This window comes from Micropterus salmoides, unplaced genomic scaffold (assembly GCF_014851395.1).
Source record: "Micropterus salmoides isolate LMB-PRFRI ecotype aquatic unplaced genomic scaffold, ASM1485139v1 Ms_hic_scaffold_15, whole genome shotgun sequence".
NCBI lineage: Eukaryota > Metazoa > Chordata > Actinopteri > Centrarchiformes > Centrarchidae > Micropterus > Micropterus salmoides.
This window is the reverse complement of record NW_024040596.1, coordinates 5333813-5360891: the sequence shown is the minus strand read 5'-3', so window position 1 is coordinate 5360891 and position 27079 is coordinate 5333813. Positions and strand designations below refer to the sequence as shown.

Sequence of the window (27079 nt, the reverse complement as noted above, 5' to 3'; positions counted from 1 at the left end):
TCCCCGGCTCTACTTTTTTATTAAACAGACTTCTATTTTTGATTCTCTATAGCCTGGCAGCTGTTCCTTTCATCATGCTGAATGCAGAGATCAACATTTTTTGTGAACACAGTGAACACCCCCACTTTGTGCAGGGTCTCTTTTGTGCACTGATGATCTCTATTTCTCTTTTTTTCTCTGTCATTTTTCCTCTCTGTCTGTGAAAGTTATTTTTCTCCTTTTATGTAATTATCTTAAACCTTTTTTGTTCTTTTTCTTTCTCCTATCACATCTGCATGTCCTTTAGCTACTGCTCATGTATTATGTCTTCACCCCATCTCGGCTCCTCTTTCTTTTTTTATTCTTTACTTGCACTCATTTCTGATGCTAATTCTTGGGTGGGACTTGGAGCTATGTGATCTCATTAAAAAAGCTTCTCCTTAGGAAAAGGCTATAATATAGTCATCAGATATTCACCAGACATGGTATCACACATGCAGCACTCACTTACTTACAGACTTGACCAGTATAAAGGATATGATGTAACTATTTAGATGAACTCCATTAATGTTACGATGTTCAGTCAGATTACGACCACAAAGACACCCGAATACTCACCTGCACTACACTGCATGTCCACACTCAGTTTACAGCATTGCATCCAATAATTTGCTGGTTATTAGATTATTGTAAATCTGTGTATAAGTCAGATACTTGATTAAGAATAATATTTGTTCTTTATGAGTTAAGCACTGGGTTGGATGTATGTTTTCAGATGTGATATATGTTTGCGGCAGGTATCTCGCTGTGGTATGATCTACATGGAGCCTCATATGCTTGGCTGGCGTCCGCTTGTGCTGTCCTGGCTCAATACCCTTCCCACCACAGTCAATGCAACGCACAAAGACCTCATCACTGCCCTTTTTGACCGCATACTGCCAACCTGCCTACAGCTCATTCGAAAGGCCACCAAGGTGCTGAACCCTCCTCAGGAAATACTGTTCACTTTCTAGCTGGAAGTGGTTTGCAAATGATTTTTTGTAACTCTGCATCTACATGAAGGATTTTTGCTTCAGTTTCTCATAACAAAAATGTGTAAATATGCTGCATGTTTTAGAAGTTAAGTTTTAGAAAAGCTCCATTCTGTGTTACTTTAGTTTTACTTTTCAGTTTCTCAGTCGAGTTGTAGGCTATATTTGGACATCACTTCTTTTCGTAACAGTATTAATATGACAAGTAAATGTGTGAGCTGTAACTGTTAGATGTCCACTCAGAGTCCTTGAAAGATGAATGTTTAAAGTTGTAGTTGTAAAAGTGTTTCCTTCTACTGCCCATCGCCACATCCAAGATCCTGCATTCTTGACAGTCTGAACAAGGGCTGTATATATTACAGAGAAAGTGTCGCTGTATGCTTACAAATGTACACAGTGAAGTGTTACGTGCATTTGTAACAGACAAATATCAATATAAGCATACACTATTTTATGAGGGAACAAAATAACTCGACCTAATATTCAGAAAGGTGTTCACTGATCCCCCCGCAGTGAGCGAAACTGCAGAAACATTCCCCATTTATTGTATTTTTCTACCTCATCTATTATGCCGTAATATATTTTCTCAACAGCTGCCACCTTACTGAGCTCTGAGATATATTCCTGGAATAATGGGCCTTCTACAGCTTTCCACTTTCTCATATCATCTACTTTCTCAATCATAATACTTGTCTGAATCCAATTTGTTAGGGGTTTTACCATATGCTTAGTGGTTTGATGGTTTCCAAGTATATATACAACAGCACAAAACTCAAAAGTCTTCCCCCTCAATCTATGACTCATGGACTCTGGTCCAAAAGGTCTGTTGCTTTGAGCATGAACACAGTTCGTGGACTAAGTCACCCACATGCCCACTACACCTCCAAAAGATTGAATAACCTGCCAGGGTACCAGTAAAATCAATGTTTGGATGTTGATTTTTTTTACCTCTTTCTATATATTTCCTTATTTCTAGAAACGTGTTTGGTAATCCCAATTAAATGTATCCCTCTTATTTTTTTCAAAGTTGGTGCTCAAGATCCTTTTTTAAAGTGTGTTCTTTCTTTTTGCTTGATTTTAGGAGTTGTCCCCGACCTCTGACACCAATCTAGTCAAATCCCTGATGAATCTGATGGACTGTATGATGGATGAGTTTCATGATGAAGCAAGATGAAGAGCATGAATCAAAAAGATATTTGCTCCTGGTTGGAGGTTTGTGTACACACCCACGACTGATTTTACTACTACTAATTATTATTATTATAGTATTATTGACAATAATAAGATATTAATTGAATATGTAAACACACAAGTGGCTACAGCAGCATAACAGGATGATTGTGGGTTAATAGACAAAATTATTGAGTTACTGTAAGCCCACCACCCTACAAGAAGCCTACTAATGTAATGTGTAATCTCCACTTCCCACTCTCACCAGTCTCAACACAGCCGAGCCTCTTTTTCATGAGTGTTAAAAGTCTACTTGCATGATGCAACATACAGTACAGAGAAAACAACAAAAGACTAACTGATGTGTCTCTTCACATTTCATCACATCTTCTGTTGCATTTAAACACTCTGAAAAGACTAAAACTAACCATGCACGGATCTTCTGTGCTTGCGTGAGAGGAAATAACTACTAAGTCTTTGTACTCTACATAGCATTGAAGTGTGACAAACAAACCACCACTTTTCATGTCGCTGTGAATCAGAATAAATAGCTTTGTTATATGATCAGAATACAAAATGAGAATATTTCAGATTTTTATTCTTTTTTAATTGCAACTGGCAAGTTTTTTTTTGCCTTGCACCAACATTGTAAGCCTGTGGTTCGGCTAGAGGAAGCAGAATTACATGGTGGGAGCAAAAAAAGTCTTACATAAAGAGAGAAACTGCACTAAATTGGTAAAATCACTGGTTTGCTAGACTGAACAGCAAGAGGAAGCATATGCAGTCAGTGAAAGCTCTCTATCATGATAGGGACTGACAGGAGCCAATGGTGCCAGATATACTCCCAAACTACAAGGAACGTCGGCCACGCTTCCTAACTTCTAGTTTTCCTACTCTCCAGTTCCCAAATTGTGCAAATGCCTTAATCAGTCTAGCCACAGCAAATGCTGTTACATCTTTTATGAAATTGTCTTATTGTGAGAAAACTTATCTTTAGCTATGAAATGAAATTGAAAGACCAACTATGGTCTGAAGTACTAATATTTGAAGGGGGGAAATGGACCCTTTCTATTAACTATAGTTATTTACCTGTTCAAATCCGAATTATTTTTCTTTTCCCTTTTACACTATCCCAATGAAGTCTGCCTCCACACAGGCCCACAAAGAGTGGAAAGGTATTAGCAGAGGAGCCCTTTCTTCTGCCCTCTGCATTAGTTCCAATAGACTGTTTCCCTCTGAATCCTGTCTTTTGAAAGCACAGCTAATATCCCCCTGTGGCACACTGCACTGATGAATGCCTTTTAACCCTCTCTCCCATGTTTCTCAGCCAGTCATTATCAAAGTGTTGAATTAATCAGCCTGTTAACAGCAGGAGCTATCACGAGGCTGCAAAGCCTCATGATAGGCCATTTCCTGCAGTATTCCTGCTGTTTTTTCCAACAAAGACGTCTCTCCTCTGTGGATTCTGGTGTTTGTGTCATAAAATAATCAGTACACTGGTTGAGGCATTTGCTGTACGTTTTAATCAATTCAGTCTTTGCAAAGTCTGCGTAATGAGCTTAATGACTGCAAACCCTATCTCTGCACAAGAATTTTTTATGTTTGACTTTTGTTACAGTGTGATAATATCTATTTACAAAGTAAGTTACTCATTAATACAATTTTCATTCTAGAAAAACACCATCATGAACATAAATCTGTTCATTATGTGGGTGGTGGTCCACAGGACAGTAATGTAATATGTTGAAAAATAAAGAAAGTTGCAAAGTAAGTTATATTTGATGATATAATATATAACATAATAAAACAATAAAACAATGTAGCACCACATGCAATGAGTTCTCAGCAGCTACAGCAATAAGCAGGGGCCAAATATGTATATTCGCTCAAGTGCTGGACTTCAGTAGGATTTTAAGATACACTTTTGATGGACGGGCACTTTTATTTAAGTGCTTTTATTTTATGATTTATATTTGTATACTTGTATACTTTTGTTGCTTTATACTTCACTGTATGAAACTGTATTAAAGGTACTCTGTGGGAATTTCTTATTTACATTCAGTGTTTGTCACCAAAATGTATTTTGTTTATCCTTAAGGCCTAACAAACATGCATTTCCTTCCTCATTAAGCTGACATTAGAAATATTTTGATGCAACAACCCAAATGTGTGTGGATTAGCAAGCCACTGCACCATTTAAGATACCTGAAAATAGTTATATGCTTGTACTTAAGTCAAATTTAAAATGCCACCTTAACTGTCCACTGGACCAATTGACAAACACTATATACAAAAATGAAAATAATTTAGTGGTGAAAAAACAGCAATGGACGTCCATCCTCTTTATACAGGGCATCTTTGTGTTCTGCCTGGTGTGGTCAGTGGGTGCCAGCTGTGATGATTCGGGCCGGGTCAAGTTTGATGCCGTGGTAAGGGAGGTACTGACCGGCCCTTTAAGTGAGGAGACCAGGGCCTGCCATGGCATTCTGGCCACTGTCGAGGCTCCACCTAAACAGCTCACAGTGCCCCTGCCCACTGAGGGAATACTCCACCAGTATCGCTTCATTAAAGAGGTAGGGCTGCTTCTGATAATTGGGCAGCTGAGAGTACTTTGTTGCATTTTGTGAAATTTGTGACATACTTTATGAGGTTAAATAAATAGCACTGGGATTTTTGTTGTGGTTGGCATATTTAAGAATGGCCCAAAAAGCAAATATCTTTCTGCTACAGTAAAGAATAGAAATGGTTATGTTATACTTTGCTTTTATTTTCACCATCATTACACCTGTAGCTGACAAACAAACGCACAAGAGCCCTCTCTACATTCTACACCAAGCACATGTGGACTAGACAGACTGACATTCCTATTTTATTATGGAGGATGGTGAACAAAGCTGCATTATCACAGAAAAGGGGGAAAAAAACATACAGTCTTCTTTTAAATCTGTTTTAAAAAGGGTGTTGACCACAAAATATTCAAATTTGTTCCCCCAAAGGTTTTGAAAGATAAAAAATGTATGGCACATTTGAACTGTGTAAAATTTTAGTAGTTATTTTTATATTTTAGTAATTGTCAAGCTTATATTTGATTCAAGACAGTTTTGGCTTTGATAATTTTGAAAGGAAATTTTCATATTGGCACAGGTCAGGTCAGAGTACGTCTCTGTAAAAAAAAATAGCAGTTGTTAATTTTATCTTTAGAAGAAAAGAGCTGGTATGGATTTAACAAAGATTTCTGACAACTCAAGACTACTATAGGATTATTATCACATATCAATAGTCTTTTTTACAAAAGGCTATTGATATGAATCAATTCTGTATACAAGGAAAGGGTCACATGCAATTAGAAATTAAAATGTACAATAAAAATGTACAATAAACTGTTTTGTTTTATGTCTGACAATGTAGACAAATCCATTTGTGCTCATAACATTCTTACATACAACAGCCAAAGACTACATATTGTGTGTCACATTTTCTTTTGGTCCCTTTGGTGTGTTATTGTCAAGTGGGAGCAGCACAGTGGCCTTTCATATCTCAAAAATAACTCTTAGAATAACTCCTCTTCAGGGCCCCGGCAGGTGGGAGCTGTGGACAGATGAACTAAAGAATGCTCCCTCCATATGCCAAGACATGCAGTTCAATGAGATCATCGTGCCTACTGAGAACACAGTACGCTACATGGCACTGATGGAGCTACTCGTCACCCATCAGAAGCCCACTATTTTCATCGGCCCCACTGGTACTGGCAAGAGTGTCTACATTACAGTGAGTCACCTGCTATGCATTATTTTATTAACGTAGCATTTGGAAAGCACTATTGTATTTTGCATTTAGCAGGTAGTTAGGTAAGAATTATGCAGATGCACCATCTGCAGCAGACTTTGTCAACCATAGACACATTTTTCACAACATTCATTTTGTGAACAGGAAAATGAATCTCTTGGCTGCTGCCTGGTTTTCAATCCATTTTAGGAGTTAGCTTTAATATATTCAGGCTAGACTTGCTAGTATTTCGCCATTATTACCGTAAGTGGACAACATTTAGTTTAGCTGTTATCAGTAAGAATAACATACTGATTGGTCTTTAAGGTGCTGACAACCTACAATAATTATTGAAATTGTATTAAGGGCACTCTGTGGAGATTTCTAGTAAATATCTGTACCATTTTTCATTTAGTTTATAGCAACATTACCTTCGCTGTCTGTACCTCTGTGTGTATATTGTGTAGGCTGCCTCCCTCCCCTCTCTCTCTCCTTACATCCCTCTCTCTCTCTCTCTCTCTCTCTCTCTCTCTCTCTCTCTCTCTCTCTCTCTCTCTTTCTCTCTCTCTCTTTCTCTCTCTCTCTCTCTCTCTCTCACCCCAACCGGTCGAGGCAGATGGCCGCCCACCCTGAGCCATGGTTCTGCTCGAGGTTTCTGCCTCTTAAAAGGAAGTTTTTCCTTGCCTCTGTCGCCTAGTGCTGCTCTTGGTGGGAACTGTTGGGCTTCTGTAAATATCATCACAGAGTACGGTCTAGACCTGCTCTTTTATGAAAAGCGCTGTGAGATAACTGTTGTTGTGATTTGGCGCTATATAAATAAAATTGAATTGAATTGAATTGAATGTATGTTTACATTCAGTGTTTCTCCCCAAATGCATTTTTGTTATTCTTCCTCATTAAGCTGACTTAAGCTGATATATTTTGGTTTACATGGATATTTGCCAGCACTTTGCTGTGTTTCATGGCACCTGTACCGCCACCAACTGGCGATCAGTGGAATAGCACGAAACCATTGTTTGGAATAGGAATCGCACTGCCTGCATGGTCATGCATGTGATTCCTTGTGCATGTGCACAAGATACAAACAAAACTGAAACCCATTGATTAAAACTCCATTGTGTTAGATGTGGTCAAAAACTCCACAGGGTAGCTAAAATAAGCATGGGCTGAATTGGTCTGCTTTGTTAGGGCAGTGAAATACAAGTTGTGCACTGGCTTGTTTCTCTGGCTGACTAGTTAGAAAAATGGTCCTAAATGTATTTTGGCATTAAAGAAGTCGTAAAAGTAGCACATGAAATGATCCTTACCTTATGACACCCTTATGTAATACGAGCTGCTACAATGAGGTGCTCTGCCTACCTGTCTTGTCAACAGTACCAGCGAGATGGTTTTTACCATCATATCTCAAGAAATTGAGACACCTCAAGGTTTTACTAGACAGACTGAATCTCTTCACACGTGAAAGAGGGTATAATGGTTGCAGTGACCCTTTTGGGTTATTCAACAGATGATTTAAGAGTGACTCAGCAGTTTATATTTTAAGTCATTTTATCCCAACCTCTGGAAACTACAGTAAGGCTCTGAACTCACAAATCATTTGGAGGCAACGAAGCTACAGACACCAGGGGTGAAACGGCCACCTTGGAGGAATACTGACTATCTCTCAGCAGACCTTTAGCTATTTAAATCAAGGGCTAATCCCCCTTCCTTCCTTTGCTTCATTAGTTTATCCATTAGTGTGCTCAAACTTGAGAGTCTAGGGTGAATAGAGATCATCTCACTGGGGAGTCTGCCTTGTTCTCCACTTCCTGCCTGTCTGCGTGGTAGAGCAGCTCTGTCCCATGCCGCAACCAGCAGACCGTGGCTGAATCCTGAATCCGGCAGGAGTGATAAAGGAGCCCCAGCCGTCAGACCATAAAAACATGACTGGCATGGTGGCGGAACCAGTACCATCAAGACAGGTGCACAAGGCTCCTTCATTGGCCCCAATCAGCCAGAGAAGCTGTGCCACTGGTTTATCATTTAGACAAGAGGTTGATGATGATGATCCACCTTGGCTGCACACTGTGATCATTCATTTCACAAATCCTCTTTAATTATGCAGGTCATTACTCACATGACTTCACAAACGTGTATGTGAGCACTGTGTGCGTACTTATACACATGTGCGCAGGGGAAGCTGGATCATGTGCTCTGCCCTCATGTTAGATCATAAAAGTACCATAAAAATAGATAAAAATCCTAGTAAAAGGCATCAGATCATCCATGACTACATTCTCTGTTGTACGGTATGTTCTGTTTTCATAGAAACAGAGAGGGTCATTTGTCCAAAAGGGCATTTTATCAAATTGGCCTTTCTTAAAAGCCTCTTTCAGCTTTTAATATAATGCCCTTTTGTAAAACCCTCATGCAAAATCTGAAAGTCATTGATTTTTTCTCTTTTGACCTGCAGAACATTACTTTAGACCATGTCCTCAGAGGGCAACTAACTCCCTACTTTATATCAAAGTCATTTTTACGGCTTAACTGAGATCTAGTTTTTATCTAATGAAGTACTCACTAAATGCCACATTTTATTAGATTATAAAGCTTATCACAATCATTCACCAGGATCAAACAGGAAAGTATCACTTTAGGTGTACTCCACCTGTACAGGCTGTGTTCGGCATGCTGATTCGGAACAGAGAGTGATAATAATGAAAAACGTACTCAACCAAATTATCATTTTGTTTTTTCAAGTGTGTATCAGCCAAGTTAGGAGCTTGATTACATTTACTTGCTGAAATTAGTCCATGACATTCCCAGACCTTTATAAGTCACTTGAGGTTTTTTGAATATCCCATAAAATACACACATACAGTACAAACATTATACTGTACAACAACAAAGTGTACATTTCATTAGTAACCCCTTATGTACATACAGTACTTATTTTCAAAGTGTCACTTTCCTTGGTAATATCTCTTATCATTTGTGCTGTGTGTTGCCACTTTTCCTTATTGTGTTGTACATGTATAGATATCCATCATGACAATATACAATAAACTTCCAAAAACCATGAGATTTGATGATAATCTGTGTTCATATTTCTAATATCTCTTGCCCAGGACTTCCTATTGAATAAGCTGCAGAAGGATGTGTACAGCCCATTATTTATCAACTTTTCAGCCCAGACTACAGCTGCCCAGACCCAAAACATTATTATGTCCAAGTTAGATAAGAGGCGCAAAGGAGTGTTTGGTCCTCCACTGGGGAAGAAAATGGTAACGTCATGTTTATTATGTTCATACGATGTGACTTGTTTGTTTTTCAGTTTGCACTCATATCAGTGAAGAGAGTCATTAAAATTTTGCAATTTTTATAACAAGCACTATTTTCTTTTGAGATGCATTTAAACAAAGAGCAGTGTCGTTTTAAAAATCACAAACCTTGTGGCATTATCAGTGTTTAATCTTATTTCAAGTATACTAATGTTATATCTTATCAGGTGGTATTTGTGGATGATGTGAACATGCCAGCCAGGGAGGTTTATGGTGCCCAGCCCCCTGTGGAGCTGCTGCGCCAGTGGCTGGATCACTGGAACTGGTATGACATGAAGGACTGCTCCATGATCAACCTGGTGGATATCCAGACCATATGTGCCATGGGACCACCTGGTGAGTAGCAACTGTAGCAGCCCTAAAGTTTATTGGAAGTACCATTGTTAGAGCAATGATACTGTTTAAAGCTCTAGAATGGTTGACAGAAAACAGGTCGTGAGGTGGGTAAAGTAAATAGTTTTTCCCCCTCTGTCTATTAACTGCTGCTGAAGCGCTGTCCACTCAATGTCACAAACCACTAGCATCTATTTTGTGGAGCTCTTCGTTGCCTTAAGGTGCTTACAAATAGCAGGTGTTTACCACTTTCACCTCCACTACTACTACCAGTGTAAACACAAAACCGTTCCTGTCCACTGAGGCAGCTGGCAGCGACAGCTGCAAGACAAAGAGGGTGTGAGCCACAGTCAGCTGCCCACACAGCTACAGTATTTACTCCAGATGCGTGTGCTGGCAGTTGTTTAGCCTTTCTAAGCTGCTTCCCAGTATGGACGTGGCAACCACAGAAACTCCACCAGGGAAAACTATGGAGGAGCCCATTTTTATTGTATTTTGAATTACCTCTTCAGTGATGACATTGATAATGGACTTCAGTAGCGTTTTTGACATTAGCTAAAATAAGCTGCCAATGTAAACTTGTGTCTCAAATTGAGACTAGTGCTATGTCCTGTTGTCTTTGTCAAAATTGGTAACACATCAATATAAAGCTAACAGTGACTGCTGCACGCCATAGAAAACATCCCTTCAGTGTACTATATTGACTCAGATTGCCTTGCAAATCATGATGAGTTGTGCAAGTTCATGAAACCCTGAGACAAGTGGTTGCTATGCCACTGGGGGGATGTAGTGTAGGGCCACAAAAATGTGTGGAAATGCTGAATGGGGTTACCAGTAAATTGTTTATCATCAGAGCATGAGAGCAATATGTGGAATTTGTTAGATCGTGATCGAAGATATTTTTATACATGTATGCACTTCAAAACTGATGAATAAAAAACAAGATCTTTACTCTCCACCAGTGTGGAAAATTGTCTTTAGCTCATAAAGACGTAAAATAGACAGATACTGTAGATGAGGATATATTGAAGAAATAGTAACCATAAAAAAAAACTAAAAAACTGGGTGCTGAGTTACAGCATAGCTATCAGAAGTGTTATTTGTGTGCAGGATTATATATATTTATTTTGTCCTTCTTGTTTCTTAGGTGGAGGGCGGAACCCTGTCACGCCGCGGTACCTGCGCCACTTCAACGCGATTACCATTAATGATTTTGATGAGAAGACCATGTATACAATCTTCTCCAGGATCATAGACTGGCATTTCACCATACGGTAAATACATTCCCCAAATTGACACACAGATGTTCATATGTTTGGGAATCTAAACATCCAAAATCTACATATAATCCACTGAACCACTCTGGGGCACAGAAGGTGCTTCTTGTTGTTTTTGAGCTTCAGTTTTTAGTACACGAGATTTGGCGTATAACCTTTTTAAGTCCTGGGGTAGTGAATGAAATGTAAATTATTATTAACCAAATCATTAGGCAGCTAACACTGCAATGTTGTACATAACATTAAGAGGATAAATCTTAAGTATTATACCATTATTCTATACATCTGTTTGTGTTTCAACAATAAACGACTTAAAGGTGTCCTTTTTTCACCTCTCTTACTGCACTGCTACAGTGTTTACCTCAGAGACCACAAGTCCTAAAGCAATCAAATCTGTTGGATAGGTTTCAAATTTACCCAACCACTCCTGCAAGCAGACATATCACTTGAATTTTAACAAGACAGCAATTTCACACTTTGGCAGTTTTTGTATTTTTGGAAATACACTGTAAATGCTAATGATAAAAGAAAGCTTTATCGTGTCGATATATTTTATTCATTTATTTTGAAAGTGTTTAATTAATACAACAAATAATTATGGATTCAGTGTCTTAATTAAACTTGTAGGCAATAATCTGAATGGGATCTGAACAATGAATCAACCATTTCATCAACAGGTTTTCTTTCCCCAAGCCATTTGCAGCTCTGACGTCTCAGATTGTTACTAGTACCATGTCAGTGTACCAAGAAGCCACCAAGAACCTGCTACCAACCCCGACGAAGTCCCATTACTTGTTCAATCTGCGCGATGTCTCCCGGGTCATCCAGGGTATCTGCCTGTCACGTCCGGAGACTGTAGATGAACCATCTGTCATCAAACGGCTCTGGGTGCATGAGGTAGTGAACAGTGATAGAATGCCTGACAGCTATGTAACTAAATTAACCTAAACATGCAAATAAAATAAAAATATCATGAAAATACAAAACGTGGTTATACATTTAGCGGCAGTCAAGCTAACCCCTGCCTGTTAAACTTCCTATGTAGCCATCTCTCACTAGCTTTATCTCTCGTTATCTGCCTCCCACTCTCACTCTCACTTTCTTCCTCGTGTTGATCCTCAGGTCCTGAGGGTTTACTATGATCGACTGGTTCACGACACAGATCGGTCCTGGCTTGTAAGCCATGTACAGTTGGTGTCTCAGAGTCACATGAAGGAAAACTTCCATCAGCTCTTCCAGCATCTGGACCAGGACCATGATGGAAAGGTCACTGAGGATGACCTGCGCAGCCTTATGTTCTGCGACTTTCACGACCCCAAGGGTGAGGACCGCAACTACCGTGAGGTGCATAACCTCGACCAACTCCGGCAGGTGGTGGAGTCCCACCTGGACGAGTATAACAACATCAGCAAAGCGCCCATGAATCTGGTGCTCTTCCGTTTTGCCATCGAACACGTGTGCCGCATTTCCCGCATCCTGAAGCAGCCAAGTGGCCACGCCCTGCTGGTGGGCGTGGGAGGAAGCGGGCGTCAGTCTCTCACCCGGTTGGCTGCCTACATGGCAGAGGCAGAACTTTTCCAGGTGGAAATCTCCAAGACCTACGGAACCACAGAATGGCGTGATGACCTTAAGCTCATATTGAGGAAATCCACACAGGGTGAAGCTCACGGCGTTTTCCTCTTCACAGACACTCAAATCAAAATGGAGTCATTCCTGGAGGACATTGGCAACCTGCTCAACACCGGTGAGGTAAAGTGGCGAGGAGGAGACATAGACTGATGGATGAGTTAAGGGATGATAACACAAACTGATGAGTGATCAGTGAATGATGGATGTGTGGATAGCTTGAGAGACGGACGAATGGTTGATAAATATATGATTAGATAAATAGTTGATATGGATAGAGAGAATAGTGATACAGGGAGAAAATGTTTAAAGGTGTTGTATTTCACAAAGCCAGTACCCAAACACAGACCATTTCGTTATCTTTTGGTTGTTTCCAGGTGCCTAACCTGTTTGCACTTGACGAGAAGCAGGATATCTGTGAGCGAATGCGTGTGTTGGACCGGCAGCGTGACCGTGACAAGCAGACGGATGGCAGCCCCTTGTCCCTTTTCAACATGTTTGTAGAGCGCTGTCGCACACAGCTGCATGTGGTGTTGGCCATGAGTCCCATCGGAGATGCCTTTAGGAACCGCCTGAGACGTTTCCCCGCCCTCATTAACTGCTGCACCATTAACTGGTTCCAGGTGTGTGTATGTAGGTTGAGTTCTGGTGTGCTGTTGGTCGCACTAAGAGATGCCTCAGGTGGTTAATCAAAAGTTAGGAACAATGTATAGTGCATAGATGTTAGTGCATCATTACAATATGCCAGTTGTAGGATGAAAACAAGTTGAATGTGTGTTTTTATATATATATATATATATATATATATATATATAAAATCATAGCCAAGAATAAAATACACTATGTATGGCAGTACAGTATATTTCCTTCCTTACCAGACCTGGCCAGAGGATGCCTTGCAAGCAGTGGCCTGTCGCTTCCTGGAGGACATTGAGATGACAGATGAGTCCCGAGATGGCTGCATCAACATGTGCAAGAGCTTCCACACATCAACCATAGAACTGTCAGTTCGCTTTTTGGCTGAGTTGCAGCGCCACAATTATGTCACCCCAACCTCATACTTGGAACTCATTTCCACCTTCAAGGTCCTGCTAAAGACAAAAAGAGCGTAAGAAATTTTGACTGTTTTGTGATGTTTTTATTACTTCAGATGCTACTTCAGATTAAAAAAACGGTTTCCTGTGGCTATGAAGGAGTTGAATTGGAAACATGGTTAAAGAAGGTCCGATCAGCACATCCTGGCAAAAAATGTGCAAAAGTAGGACTTATTTAATTTATCTCTCCCTGTCGTTTACCCAGTGAGGTGATGAAGCTGAAACATCGCTATGAGGTGGGCCTCGAGAAGCTAAAGTCAGCAGCAGACCAGGTGGCTACTATGCAAGTTGAGCTGGAGGCTCTACAGCCACAGCTGCGTGTGGCCAGCAAAGAGGTAGATGAGATGATGGTGGTGATTGAGCACGAATCTGTGGAGGTGGCTGAGACAGAGAAGGTGGTGAAAGTAGATGAGGCCGTGGCCAACGAACAAGCCATGGCTGCCAAGGCCATCAAGGATGAGTGTGATGCTGACCTGGCTGTAGCCATGCCTATCCTGGAGTCAGCCCTGGCTGCGCTGAATACTCTCACCACTCAGGTAAGAGAAGCAATGTGTTTTTTTACTCATGTAGGATAAAGACTCAGGGAAATCTGGCTTAAAACCAGGTGTACTGGAAAAGAAAATTAAAGAGCGAAGACCTTTAGATGTGTTTTTTTTTTGTGTGTGTACAGGATATCACAGTGGTGAAGTCCATGAAAAGCCCACCCCCAGCTGTCAAGCTGGTGATGGAAGCAATCTGCATTCTCAAAGGCATCAAGCCAGATCGTGTGCCTGACCCCTCGGGCTCCGGGAAAAAAGTGGAGGACTTCTGGGGCCCGGCCAAAAAGCTTCTGGGAGACATGAAGTTTCTCCAAAGCCTTCATGAGTATGACAAGGACAACATCCCACCAAATTTCATCGCCATCATCCGCAGCAAGTACATTACCAACCCAGACTTTGTACCGGAGAAGATTCGAACTGCATCCACTGCAGCTGAAGGCCTGTGTAAGTGGGTTTGTGCCATGGACAAGTACGACAAGTAAGTAATGCTCTCATCCTTCTGTGTTCTCTGTAGATGAAAATAGATGCATAGTCACAAAGCTTGAGAGAGCTTTTCATCCATCTAAGTGAGTAACACGAAGCTTGGTTATTGGTAACTTCAAGGGAATAATCATTCCTCTGGTGCAAGTGTGCCCAAGTGATTAATATAACAAGTCAAGTCAAGTTACAGATCATTTAAAGGGAAATGTAGTTCCGACAATCTTAAATGTTTTCATATATACCCAGTATGATATAACTACCTCTTAAAGTTCACACAAAGCACTGTGCATCAGCCCCACATAATAATGCTGCACTATAAAACTACTATAAGCATACTAATAACATCACATCACATTAATGTCATATTAAAACCATCTGCTATGAATAAAAAACCATCAGGAAGTTATAGAATTTGATCTGTAAAAATACACAGGAGGTATAAATACAATGACCTGCTACTACTGCATGCCTGTAACAGAGGATTTTATCCAAATTATTGCTTTTCCCCTTTTTTCAATAATTGTTTTTGTTGATTTTAACTGCGGAACAATGGCTGCAGATAAACTGAGTAAGATGACCTAAACTTTAGGGCATGTTATGACGTACAGTGTTTTGACAGTTCTGTCACCATTATCACAGTGTTTATTTCCCTTCTGGCTCAAATATATATCTAGTACATTCGACTCATTCAAGAATCTGCACTGCTTGAGACGTTACTCATCTTGTAAATGTTTACCCAAACATCGTTCTCCTCAATGCAATGCTCCTTCAGAGTGGCCAAGGTGGTGGCTCCGAAGAAGGAGAAGCTGGCCTACGCTGAGGGGGAGCTGAAGGTGGCCATGGACAGCCTCCAGATAAAGCAGGCTGCCCTCAAGAAGTCCAAGATAAACTTGCAAAGCTTCAGAAGACTTTGGAAGCTAACAAAAACAAGAAAGCTGATCTGGAGAATCAAGTTCGTGCTTTTTATATCTGTTTGTGTGAGCGTTTGAGTTTAAATTTATAGTTTAATAGTTGTTGCATTTGTGTCATCATTTGATGTAAAAAACAAAACAAAACAAAAAACAAATACTACTGGATATGTATGGATATCTAGATATTTAATGAAAAAAAGAGTTTCAAATGTAAGTACAGTTCCAGTTGAAAGTACAAGAAATAAACACGATAACAAAGAGGGAACTGACAAAACAGTCAATTTAGTTGACTCATAACCTATTGAGGCTATAATAGACCAAACAGCTGGCCAAAGTCAGTGACTACTGAATTACATGAACATGCTCTGACTAGCATGACCTCCATTCTGTTCCTTGACTTGGGAGAACAGCTCTATTGAAACACATTTCTGCTTTTCTACTCTGTTGATGTCCTACAGGTGGATCTGTGCAGTAAGAAGCTGGACCGGGCTGAGCAGCTTATTGGAGGCCTGGGTGGAGAGAAGACGCGATGGAGCGAAATGGCCTTCAATCTCGGAAAGCTCTACAATAACCTGACTGGAGACATCCTTATCTCCGCGGGCATAGTGGCTTACCTGGGAGCCTTCACCTCCAGCTACAGACAGGTAAACTGAGGGAGAAGTCACTGCGTACATGTAGGTGGATATTAACTACAAGGTAGAAGATAGTTTATTTGTCATTATGCAACACAAGGTTATATAACAAAACAAAGTTTGTAGTCCCTTCATGCTACACACACATAACTTAACAGATAAGTACATGCATATTGAATATGGCAACATATAAATAATTAAAATTAAATAAAACAATATGTATCTACAGTTATTTATATACACATAGGCTACATGTAGAACCCTCACCCAAAACATTCTGCTGTGTATTTTGTCCAGACCAGACCTTTAGTAGCAACTACTACATACCTTTATGTAACTTTACTTCCTGCACGTACACTGATTTTTTTAAACACTTTATTTTAAAGGACTATTGTTTGTCTTAAGTCTTTGTTTAGAGTTTTAGAAAATAATGAATTCCAGTCTCTTTAACATATTCAGAGACATATTGGTGGTTACATTTGAAGTAACATTTTCTTTAGTTAGTGAGGCTAATGATTTGTTCCCATTAAGCGCACTGTGAACAATGCAAATCCCATCACTGTTTCAGACCAATATAAGCCAAATGCTTGAGAGCAGTTTGGTGGAAAAGAAACCCTATGGATGTCCCGAGGCACTTTGCTTTTTTCTTTTGCTGAGCCTCACGTCTCCAAGACCAAGCCAGTGTTTAAAGGTCATCTTTTGTACTGATTCACACGGAGAGCCATTGTGATGCTAGAAAACAGAAAGGAAGAGTGTTAATGTTATTTTTGTCATGCAAGTGCATGATTTTGAGTGTGAATGCACGTAATTGGCTATGCATGTGTGTGTTGCTTGCTGTCATGCCTTCAAAATCACTCTCTTTAAGTGGGACTGTCTAAATAGACCTTAGTACTGTTTTTTAATAACCAGATCTGTACATTTATGTGCACAGGTGAATTCTTCACAAGCAATGTGCTGTTGTTGGTTTGCAGGTTAGCGTGCGTGTTTGAATTTGTGCATGTGCTAAAGCGAAAATAAAGTAATTGCCAGTGAATTTATTCCTCTCCAGGATCAGACAGAGGAGTGGATGAAACTTTGTAAGAGCAGAGAGATTCCGTGCTCCCCCAACATGTCTCTGATGAACTCTCTGGGCGATCCAGTGAAGATTCGTGCGTGGACCATCGCTGGCCTACCATCAGACAGCTTCTCCATAGACAACGGTATCATAATCTCGTGAGTATTAAAGACAAACTTGACATGGCATTCTCTCTAGAGGGAAATACATCAATATTTCCATTGTACTGGGTGTTGTATTTCTAAGAATTTAATGCACAAACTATGGATGTCTCAAGCTACTTTTCTTCTGCTCCTGATCCGAATCATTTAATACTGAGCACCTGCCAACAGCCAGGGTTGATAAAAAATGTGTGTTTTCCTACACAATAAAGCTTTACAGTGCAGTGCATAATAATCCGGACAATATTTGGACAGCATCTCAAAATTACATAATGGCATGAACACAAACTGAAAACTGACTGACAAATGCACACTTCACAAAAGCAGCATTTAGAGGTGTGGCACACCCGAAAATTATTGCTGGAATAGTAATAATATAAGAATAAATTCCTGTGTTTTTATGGAGTGCAGTGGTGTGTTTTTTTACAGCTTACCGTTAATCAAAGGATCAGTATTAGATTGGCCATTACAAATCAGCCTGAAAAAAGAGACCGCTCTACGACAGGACTTTGTCAGCGTTCCTAAAAGCCGAAGTTGTCTGATTCAACCTTAAGATGCAGTACAAAACAAGACATCTGCTTGTTTGTGTAAATGAAACAACAACATTGCTTTTTAATCACAATACTATGGCCCCTGGTGTGCTACCCAACTGTGAGCTGTCTAACTGTGTCAGTGAATGTTCACCCTGAGCTTCCCTCTACATCTCAATTCTGGTCCTCCAACATCCCCCCTACTGTTGTGATGTCTCATGGTTAGCAGTTACAGGATCTCTCACTCTGACAAGGCAGAATCATTTGATCACCCACTACTGTACGTGTGTGTGTGTGTGTGTGTGTGTGTGTGTGTGTGTGTGTGTGTGTGTGTGTGTGTGTGTGTGTGTGTGTGTGTGTGTGTGTGTAGTAATGCCAGGCGGTGGCCTCTGATGATTGATCCCCAGGGCCAGGCCAACAAGTGGGTGAAAAACATGGAGAAGGCCAATAGCTTGCATATCATTAAACTAAGTGATGCTGACTTTGTTCGCACCCTGGAGAACTGCATCCAGTTTGGCACGCCAGGTAAGCATACGTGTTTCTCTGGTTTGATGCTTCTGCTGTTGCTGTTGCTGCATTGTTGTCTGTTTGTGGGTGGGTTTGTGCCTCACCCACATTGTCGCAGTTCCTGTCACTGCCTGCTGAGGTCTCTCCTCACCACAGAGCACACAGAGACTAATAATGGCTGTGCAAAGAGTGATTTTCTCCTTTGTTCTTTGTTCTGCAGTTGGAGAATTCATTTAAGCAATAGGTCTGAGTGAGATGTTCCAGTGAACCTTTATTTAAGCCAACTGCACCATTAGGATGTCAAACTACAGTAAATCATACAAAAATCAATTATATTTTCTGCACCGTATATTCCCTGCCTAGTATCAGTGTCTTATTGACATGTGTAGGTAGACTATTTATTTGTGCTGTTTTTTTCAAGTGTGTGTTTACTTATACTTTATAGTCTTCTCATAGGATTTTCAGGGGGTATGAGAGGGAACAGCAAGAGAGGAATTAGAGTCAGAAACAGACAGGGACAGCTATACAGCCATTAAAAAGACATCTAAATAATGACCCAACTCAGCCAGCCATTGAATCTTTGCTTACTGGCAGCTCAGAGAGTAGCTTGTCCTTGCAGGGTGCAAAATAGTCCCCAGGGGCTACAGTACCACCCTGCACAGCCGGTTCTCTTGCGTCACAGTTTTACATTCTCTTGCTGTTTGTATTGCAGCCTATAATCCCATTTCTTTACATTATTCTTTATATTAGTGTGGTTGAACTAATGTTTCCCTGCTAAATCTCTGGATAGGCTAGGCTTGTGTTTATTAAACAAGTACTGTTTAATCTGCTAAATTATTAGCAAAATTGATGTGATGTACCAGGACAAAATGATGCTGCAAGGCAATTTGGAGAAGGTTGACCTGATTTGTTTCCATATCCGGTGAGAGAAAGTTTATCAGCAAAAGTTAGTTACCACCTCAAGGCACAATGTCAATTATAGATGTGCTAACGTTCTTAACATGAGAAAAGCATTATCATACTTGATTAATTATGATGTCATGGGAATAAGGCATTTGTAACTGGTAATTGCTTCACTGATTTCTTGGTATTGCGCATGTGTGCATACACACATACATGGAGTTTCTTGGGATGCAATGGAAGTTCATTGTAGAGTGACAGATTTTTAGCTCTTAAAGTTTTGCAATGTACTGCACAATGTAGCTGTATTAGGTGTGTCATACTTAAAAACTAAGGATGAATACAACTAATTTAAGTTTATAGATGGAGTATGAGCTGTTTTTATTGTATTGAAAGTTCTCCTACAGCTCGAGTAAACATATTTAATAACCAATATTTCATATTTAGCAAACTTCTACCCTAATTAAAGCAAGATGCACAAAGTGTCAGTGGCAGGAAGAACTACACAATAACAGGAAGAGATACATGACCACTTAAGACAAGAATAATTCTATTAGTTGCTGAATGAAAACACATTGTGTAAATACATTATTAGCGGACCTGATGCTAAATGGAAAGCTGTCATAGACCCTGGAGCCAGTACACCAAAAGCAAGATCACGCTTTGTCATTAACCTGGACTCTGGAAGACCCAAACTAAACTAAGCTAAAAAGTATAATTTGTCAGTAAGTAACAATACTTTAACCTTTATTCTAAAAGAGACCTTGAACCAGTGCAGTGATGCAAAGATTTAGGTGAAGTGGGGATAAATGCTTTGTGTATTCCGGCTGCCAAAATTTGTTAAAAAGGTGCTAATGGCTCAACTGTTGAGGTGGTTGAGGTGAGTTTGTCAACAGCAGAACATAGTGGTTGAACTTGACAGCTCCCGTATGAGATTGTTTATAAATGTGTAAGTATCCTTACACAGTTAAGTCCTGTAAAGAGTCAGCCTCTCCTAGATAGAGAATATTGATGAAGATTGAACATTTTCTTTCAGTGCTGCTGGAGAATGTCGGTGAGGAGCTGGACCCTATCCTGGAGCCTCTGCTGCTGAGACAGACTTTTAAACAGGGTGGGGCCATATGTATCCGCCTGGGAGACTCTACCATTGAATATGCTCCTGACTTTCGCTTCTACATCACTACCAAGCTACGTAACCCACACTACCTGCCTGAGACCTCCGTCAAGGTACTGTAGTGGGAAACTGCCTCAGGCATTTCTATATTTTTCAGTGTCCCAGTACACTTTCGCTCACTTCACACAGGAGAAGCACATTTTATTATGAACATGGAAAACAACAGTGATTCTAATACTTAAACATTACATACTGGAAGCATTGTGTATTGTATTCAAATGGTAACATTAGAAACTTTTTTGTATTCATTCCATAAAGTTGCGACAAACAAAAAAGACCTGGTCCTCACAAAATGTGCTTGCGTGTTAGAGATTTAATGAAGTCCCGTCACTGCCACCATTGTAACCTCCATCCACACCCGCACCAGTCACACACAAACAAACGTAGCCAGACAGGCAGACATGAGCCTGCACACACCTCTAGTCAAGACGGCGTAATCCGAGTATTTCCTGACAGTAGCCACATGCCTGAGCTGTTTGCAGCTGGTGTCAGTGTTGTTGTAATGAGCCCTGTGCAATCCTCCATGCCTCCTCTATCCACCCCTTCCACACAGATGGAGTTGGTACCCTTCAGTCCCACCGTAGCTAAGGATAGATGTATCTTCCACAACAGAGCTGCTGCCAAAACAGAAGGGAGTAATAGAATACAGGGTCTCACAGAAACCAACACAGACATCTGCACTCCTCTGTATCTTAAAATATTATTTTCATCACAACTTATAGCAACAGTCAACCTAGTTTGTTTTGTTATCCCATATGATTATAAATCCAAATGATAGAACTGACTTTTCACAATACAGTTCATTATTGCTGAAGTGTAACTGCAATGCGGGGTACTGTATTTTCCGTTGGCAGTGTTGGTCGGTCGGTCAATCACCTTGGTCCAGACTGAAATATGTTAACAAGTATGTCATGGATTGTCATGAAAATTCATGAACATTCATGTGTCCCACCTATATAAAATCTGCCATTTATGTCCCCCTCAGGGTGAAGTCATTATAACTTTGGTGACCCATTAACTTTAATGTAGCACCTTCATCAAGTCAAAACTTTAATTTATTATAATAATACTTTGGTTCATTACCATATACATCCAATAATACAGACATTCCTCAGACATCTTCGCATGCTGAGCCACTAAACTAAGTTGGTTAACATGATAATCATGATCCCTACTAATCACTAGCTAACCTTAGCGTTAACGTCATTGTGAATATGTTACTTCAGCCTCACAGAGCTCAGTAGGAAGTTGTTCCTTACACTGAATAATTATTTTAGATCTTCCTTCCAAAAGACAACTTTTTTTCACTACAGAAAGAGGAGCCCTATTTTTCCTTGTTGGTTCCCAGCTAGTGCCTCATATCACTCGAATAGCAGCAGGTTTTTACCCCAGCAACACAGTGAATCATCGTTCTCTGATACCACCTCCCCAACGGAATACAGTCTCCAAGAGAAAAAAAAAAATCCAAGTAAAGGAGCATTAAAGGAAATTGCATTACAGAGAAGCAAGGGGTTGGAAAGCATTACTGAAGATCACATTTCAAGCATCTATTTGCAGGGGCCCGCTCTTTATGGCCAGCTATTAGATAGATTCAACTCATTTTTCACAACTGGCTCAGTCCTTCTTTTTCCCCCTTTTTTTGCCTACAGTACACTATGATGCTTCCATTTTTCCCATTAAGCCCTATTTGAAATGCAATACTTGCAAATACAAGTGGGCAAGTATCTAGTATACCAGCCCTTAAGGAGCTCGAGGGACGAAGGGAAGCGAAGAAGGAGGGTGTATGTGTGAAAAGGACAAATGGGAGATTTATGTGGGCTCTGAGTTTTTACCACCAGCTGAGTAGGTCCGCAGCATCAATAGAAATGGAATTAGGCCCCGGAGAAGTGCACTCGTTTATTAGGGCAGGGAGTAGATAGCAGATATAGGCTTTTAACCTCCGGGTAAGTGCAGAGCAGGATGACTAAGGCTGTGGTAAAATACACACTTCTTCACTTTTAGCTGTAACACTTCACAGAAAAGAAAAAACAGTAAATGCATCCTACCTGTACCTTGCCAAGGGTAGAGTGGTTATTGGAATTGATTGGATAGGAGGTTCTTGGGGAGAACAGCTCTGGAGCCAAGATAATCAACGCCATACTGTAAAGTACCTCAGTTAAATGTCCGAGAGCAAGGGTGGGGCAAGACACCCCCATCACCTAACCTATACGCACACACTTATTTGTACATGTTTGTGCCTGTATTCTGTACTCTATGTATTACATCCTCTGTGCTGGCTGTAGGTGACCCTTCTGAACTTCATGATCACCCCAGAGGGCATCCAGGACCAGCTGCTGGGCATTGTGGTGGCTCGGGAAAGGCCTGATCTGGAGGAAGAGAAACAGGCTCTCATCCTGCAGGGAGCAGAGAACAAAAAGTACAGTACACACACCAGACTCGAGCAGAATAATTTCAACTAATCAAATAAAATTTCTCCTTCCTCAAAGTGGAAACTGAAGACATGTTAAATCCTTCCTTTTTTGTCAGACAACTGAAGGAGATTGAGGACAAAATCTTAGAGGTGCTCTCCTCTTCTGAGGGCAACATCCTGGAGGACGAGACGGCCGTCAAAATCCTCTCCTGCTCCAAAGTGCTAGCCAATGAGATCACTGAGAAGCAGGCTGTGGCTGAGAAGACAGAGCAGAAGATTGATGAGACCCGCATGGGCTACACTCCCATCGCCGTGCATTCAGCCATCTTGTTCTTCTCCATTGCTGACTTGGCTAACATTGAGCCCATGTACCAGTACTCGCTCACCTGGTTTATTAACCTCTTCATCAGCTCCATTGACAACTCAGACAAGAGCGACGACTTGCAGCAGAGGTAAGCAGGGCTGGCAAATGCACTAACCAAATATGATTGAAAAACATTGTAAACTGTTAAAAACAAAAGGAATGTAAGACTAGTAATAGTGCATGAGTGTGGGTGAGGTTGTGAACTTGTTGTGTTTCTGTTTGGTTTGGAACAAGATTATTAAAGTGTTAGCACATGTATCTTCTTCAGACTACAGATCCTGAGAGACCACTTTACCTACACACTATATGTCAATGTGTGTCGCTCGCTGTTTGAGAAGGATAAGCTGCTCTTTTCCTTCTGCCTCAGTGTCAATCTGCTCATGCACAACAAGCTGGTAGGAATATACAAAGGCTGCACACATGTACACGCAATCAGTGCTCTTTGTGATTGCTATAGATTTTCTGTATGTTGTTGTTGTTTCAATTTGCATAGTATTTTTATTCCAAGATAATCTCCCAGATGGTCAACCTTCAAATCACAAATTCAGGTTCAACAACTCCACTGTGTTAACACTTCAGTAGCTGCATGACGGTAATTCATGTCATAGGTGGATGAGGGCGAGTGGCGCTTCCTTCTGACGGGCGGTGTGGGCCTGGACAACCCCTATTCAAATCCCTGCATCTGGCTCCCCAAAAAGTCTTGGGATGAGACTTGCCGCTTGGATGAGATGGCTCATTTCAAAGGTCTGCGTCAAGACATGGCTCGCCTCAGGAATGAGTGGAAGAAGGTCTACGACAGCCCAGTGAGTGTCATGAAGCTGACAGGCTGGTCTGGTGGGGCTCTGTCTGTGGGTGTTGTATATGTTTCTGTGATGCAAGGCAAATTTAGTCAATATGCACATTACTATGGCGGGCATGGCTGGTGTTCTGTTGAAGAAACTATAAATGTGTTGTGGTTAGCAGTTTAGACTGTGTCACATTTAGCACGGACACAATGTTAAACCACAAAATAACAAATCACATTTACAGAGTCTTCTGCCTCTAAGACCACCAGCAGATTTAATTGTGAAGGTGCCACAGGAGCAAAGTCTATAGAGCAAATGGTAAAGATATTTAGGGTTTTTCCAGAGATTTTGTCAACAAACAGTGGATCTGGACACTAAGGCCTTAAACACACAGTCCTAGGCAGAACTACTTGACACCAAACTTGAGCAATTATTTGCCTGTGAAGAGAGGGCAAACCTTGTATGAGTGCCGCTCTGGCTGTTCGGCTTGATTTACTTCAAAGTTCAAATAATTCAAAATGTAACCCTTTTTGCAGCCAATCTTTCAAAGTGTGCCCAATCAGATAATGTCTGACCAAGTAAGTTAAGTATAGAGCAAACATCTCTTTCCAAAAATACAATATTGCAGAATTTGAGTATACAGAGGTAAAGACATTGTTTGAGTGGAATGCAGTCAAACCTCAGCAAAACGGTGTTAGTGAGGTCGGACGAGAAATGGAGCAAGTGCAGGCCAGCTTCGCCCACGCTGCAGCTCAGCTGGGTAGCTCAGTGGGATCCCTTAACACTCCCAACTAACTGCACTGTGGCTGAATTAGCAGCAGCCCCTCCATTCAGTGTACCGCTATATATGCTCAAATTTCACACACTGTTTCATACTATTCTTTTTCTGTTAGATAATGTTAATAAATACACACCGTATATTAACAATAACATGCCTACTACATACTGTTTAAATCAGTTGTTACTCTATCTTGTAAGTATTCACTGATTCAGTGATCCAGATTTAACGGTTTAACTTATAACTTATGTCAAATAACTGAGTTTTATTAGTTTAAATGTAGTAAAAGGGGAGAGGGAAGAAAGAAAGTGGGAGGTAAGTAATTTGCCTGTCAGGTGTAGATGATGCACACATGCTCCCTCCCCCGTCTTTGAATTGTAAAGACTCTAAAATTGAAGTTTTATCTAATTAAATCTTTTTTGTTCCTGTTGTGCTAGTCACATCCATGCAATCTAGACACAAGAACAGCTGTTTAATCAACGTGTGGTGCCCACAAACATGTGTGCGGCACACATGCTTGTCTCTTTGCTGTCACACACATACACACACACACCATCTTTGATTTATAATCAACAGAATCAGCCACAACACTTCTATCTAATTAAATCTAGTTTGTTCCAGTTGTGGAATTCACATTTATTCAATCTCGACGCAAGAACAGCTGTTCAATCAAGCGCACAAGCACTCAGGCTCACACGCACTAACACACCCCTGTACACAAAGAGGAGCCCCAGGAGACCCTAAATAGGTGAATCCGTCTCAGAGCACCTGCCAACACACATAGCCAGAAGTATCTCCACAAACAGCCTGGGGAAAATAATTCCAAAAGTTCCCGCTACCATTGCTCACTTCCTCTGGAACACTTGTTCTACGAATGAATCAAACATATTGCTCTGACCCAGTACCCAGTGGCTTTTCTGTTCCCCCACATCTTTCTCCTTCCGCTCTTCCACAGTCTTTGCTTTTTCATACATATTTATCTAGCTCCTGGTACGCATTACTGTCCTCCCTATTCACATTACAGATTACCCCTCTTTTTGCTTAATTACATTGCTTAATCTTGCAACAGCTCGATACAATGCAACCCCACCCCAGAACGTCCCTTGTCCTCTCCAAGGAAAGTTGACAAAAAGGCATTTAGCTGCATGTTTCTTGAAGGTGACCTGATGAATTTCCTCATTCTTAACGGCATTAAAAAATGTAATTTTGTCATCTGTGTTGCTTTTTCAGGTACTCCTATGGTACCTATAAAAACCACACTTCATGACTTAGGCGTTTTTTTATTTTGTTCAACCCGTTACTACAGGATCTTCTATCCAGTGTGGAATCTGAAGTTACTCCTAGATATATATGTGCTGTGTGAATTTAGTATGGGTTGTGTTGTGCACATCTGCAGAACCCCCATCAAACTCCCTTCCCTGATGAGTGGCAGGAGAGGCTAAGCCAGTTTCAGAGGATGCTGGTGATCCGCTGTCTCAGACCAGACAAGGTCAGTACTGAGTTGGAACAGTCGGCAAATTACGTCAGGTTAAAAGGACACAGAATACACATTCCATTTATGTGTCTCCCAGGTTATTCCCATGGTACAGGAATTTGTTTGCAACAGTTTGGGTCGTCCCTTCATCGAAGCGCCACCCTTCAACCTGAGTAAGGCCTTCGTTGATAGCCACTGTTGTGCCCCTCTCATCTTCATCCTCTCCCCGGGCTCAGACCCCATGGCTGCACTGCTCAAGTTCGGAGATGAAAAGGTATGGAAACACCTGGGAAATTCAGCAGCTTTGAAGCCTGCTGTATGTGCAAACTCAAAATGAAAGGAGAAATTGAATCCTCTAGGTTTCCCAGACTCCCACACAGGTGTTATACACACTGAAAAGTATTTTGTCTCCTTCCCGTTCAAACAGCAGCTACATAAGTGTGTGTGTGTGTGTGTGTGTGTGTGTGTATATGTATATGCACTGCTGTTCTGATCCCTTAGGGCTTTACGGGTAACAAGCTGACCTCCCTGTCTCTGGGACAAGGCCAGGGTCCTATCGCTATGCATATGATTGAGACAGGCATTAAAGAGGGCACCTGGGTGGTTCTGCAGAACTGCCACTTAGCCACATCGTGGATGTCAACACTGGAGCGAGTCTGTGAGGTCAGAAGACGCACACACACACACACACACACACACACACACACTTTCTATACAACAGATGGGAACAGTGCAAACACATGTCTTCTAATACATTAATTTTTTTTTCTCTGTGGCTGTGAGCA

At 40.9% G+C, this 27079-nt stretch overlaps 1 protein-coding gene across 1 annotated transcript in view; it reads left to right on the top strand.

The window, feature by feature from the left end:
• Positions 1-27079, top strand: part of LOC119903844 (dynein heavy chain 7, axonemal-like) — a 77523-nt gene that overhangs the window by 37166 nt on the left and 13278 nt on the right. The window contains 27 exon segments of the mRNA XM_038720092.1: positions 777-953; positions 2092-2173; positions 2176-2222; positions 4532-4753; positions 5751-5948; positions 9053-9208; positions 9433-9601; positions 10746-10872; positions 11553-11772; positions 11998-12624; positions 12879-13124; positions 13380-13609; positions 13801-14131; positions 14266-14612; positions 15387-15484; positions 15487-15566; positions 15984-16169; positions 17206-17369; positions 18273-18427; positions 20346-20536; positions 22766-22899; positions 23010-23345; positions 23526-23652; positions 23866-24060; positions 26217-26309; positions 26392-26568; positions 26796-26957. Of these exon segments, the coding sequence (XP_038576020.1) occupies positions 777-953; positions 2092-2173; positions 2176-2222; positions 4532-4753; positions 5751-5948; positions 9053-9208; positions 9433-9601; positions 10746-10872; positions 11553-11772; positions 11998-12624; positions 12879-13124; positions 13380-13609; positions 13801-14131; positions 14266-14612; positions 15387-15484; positions 15487-15566; positions 15984-16169; positions 17206-17369; positions 18273-18427; positions 20346-20536; positions 22766-22899; positions 23010-23345; positions 23526-23652; positions 23866-24060; positions 26217-26309; positions 26392-26568; positions 26796-26957 (5277 nt within the window).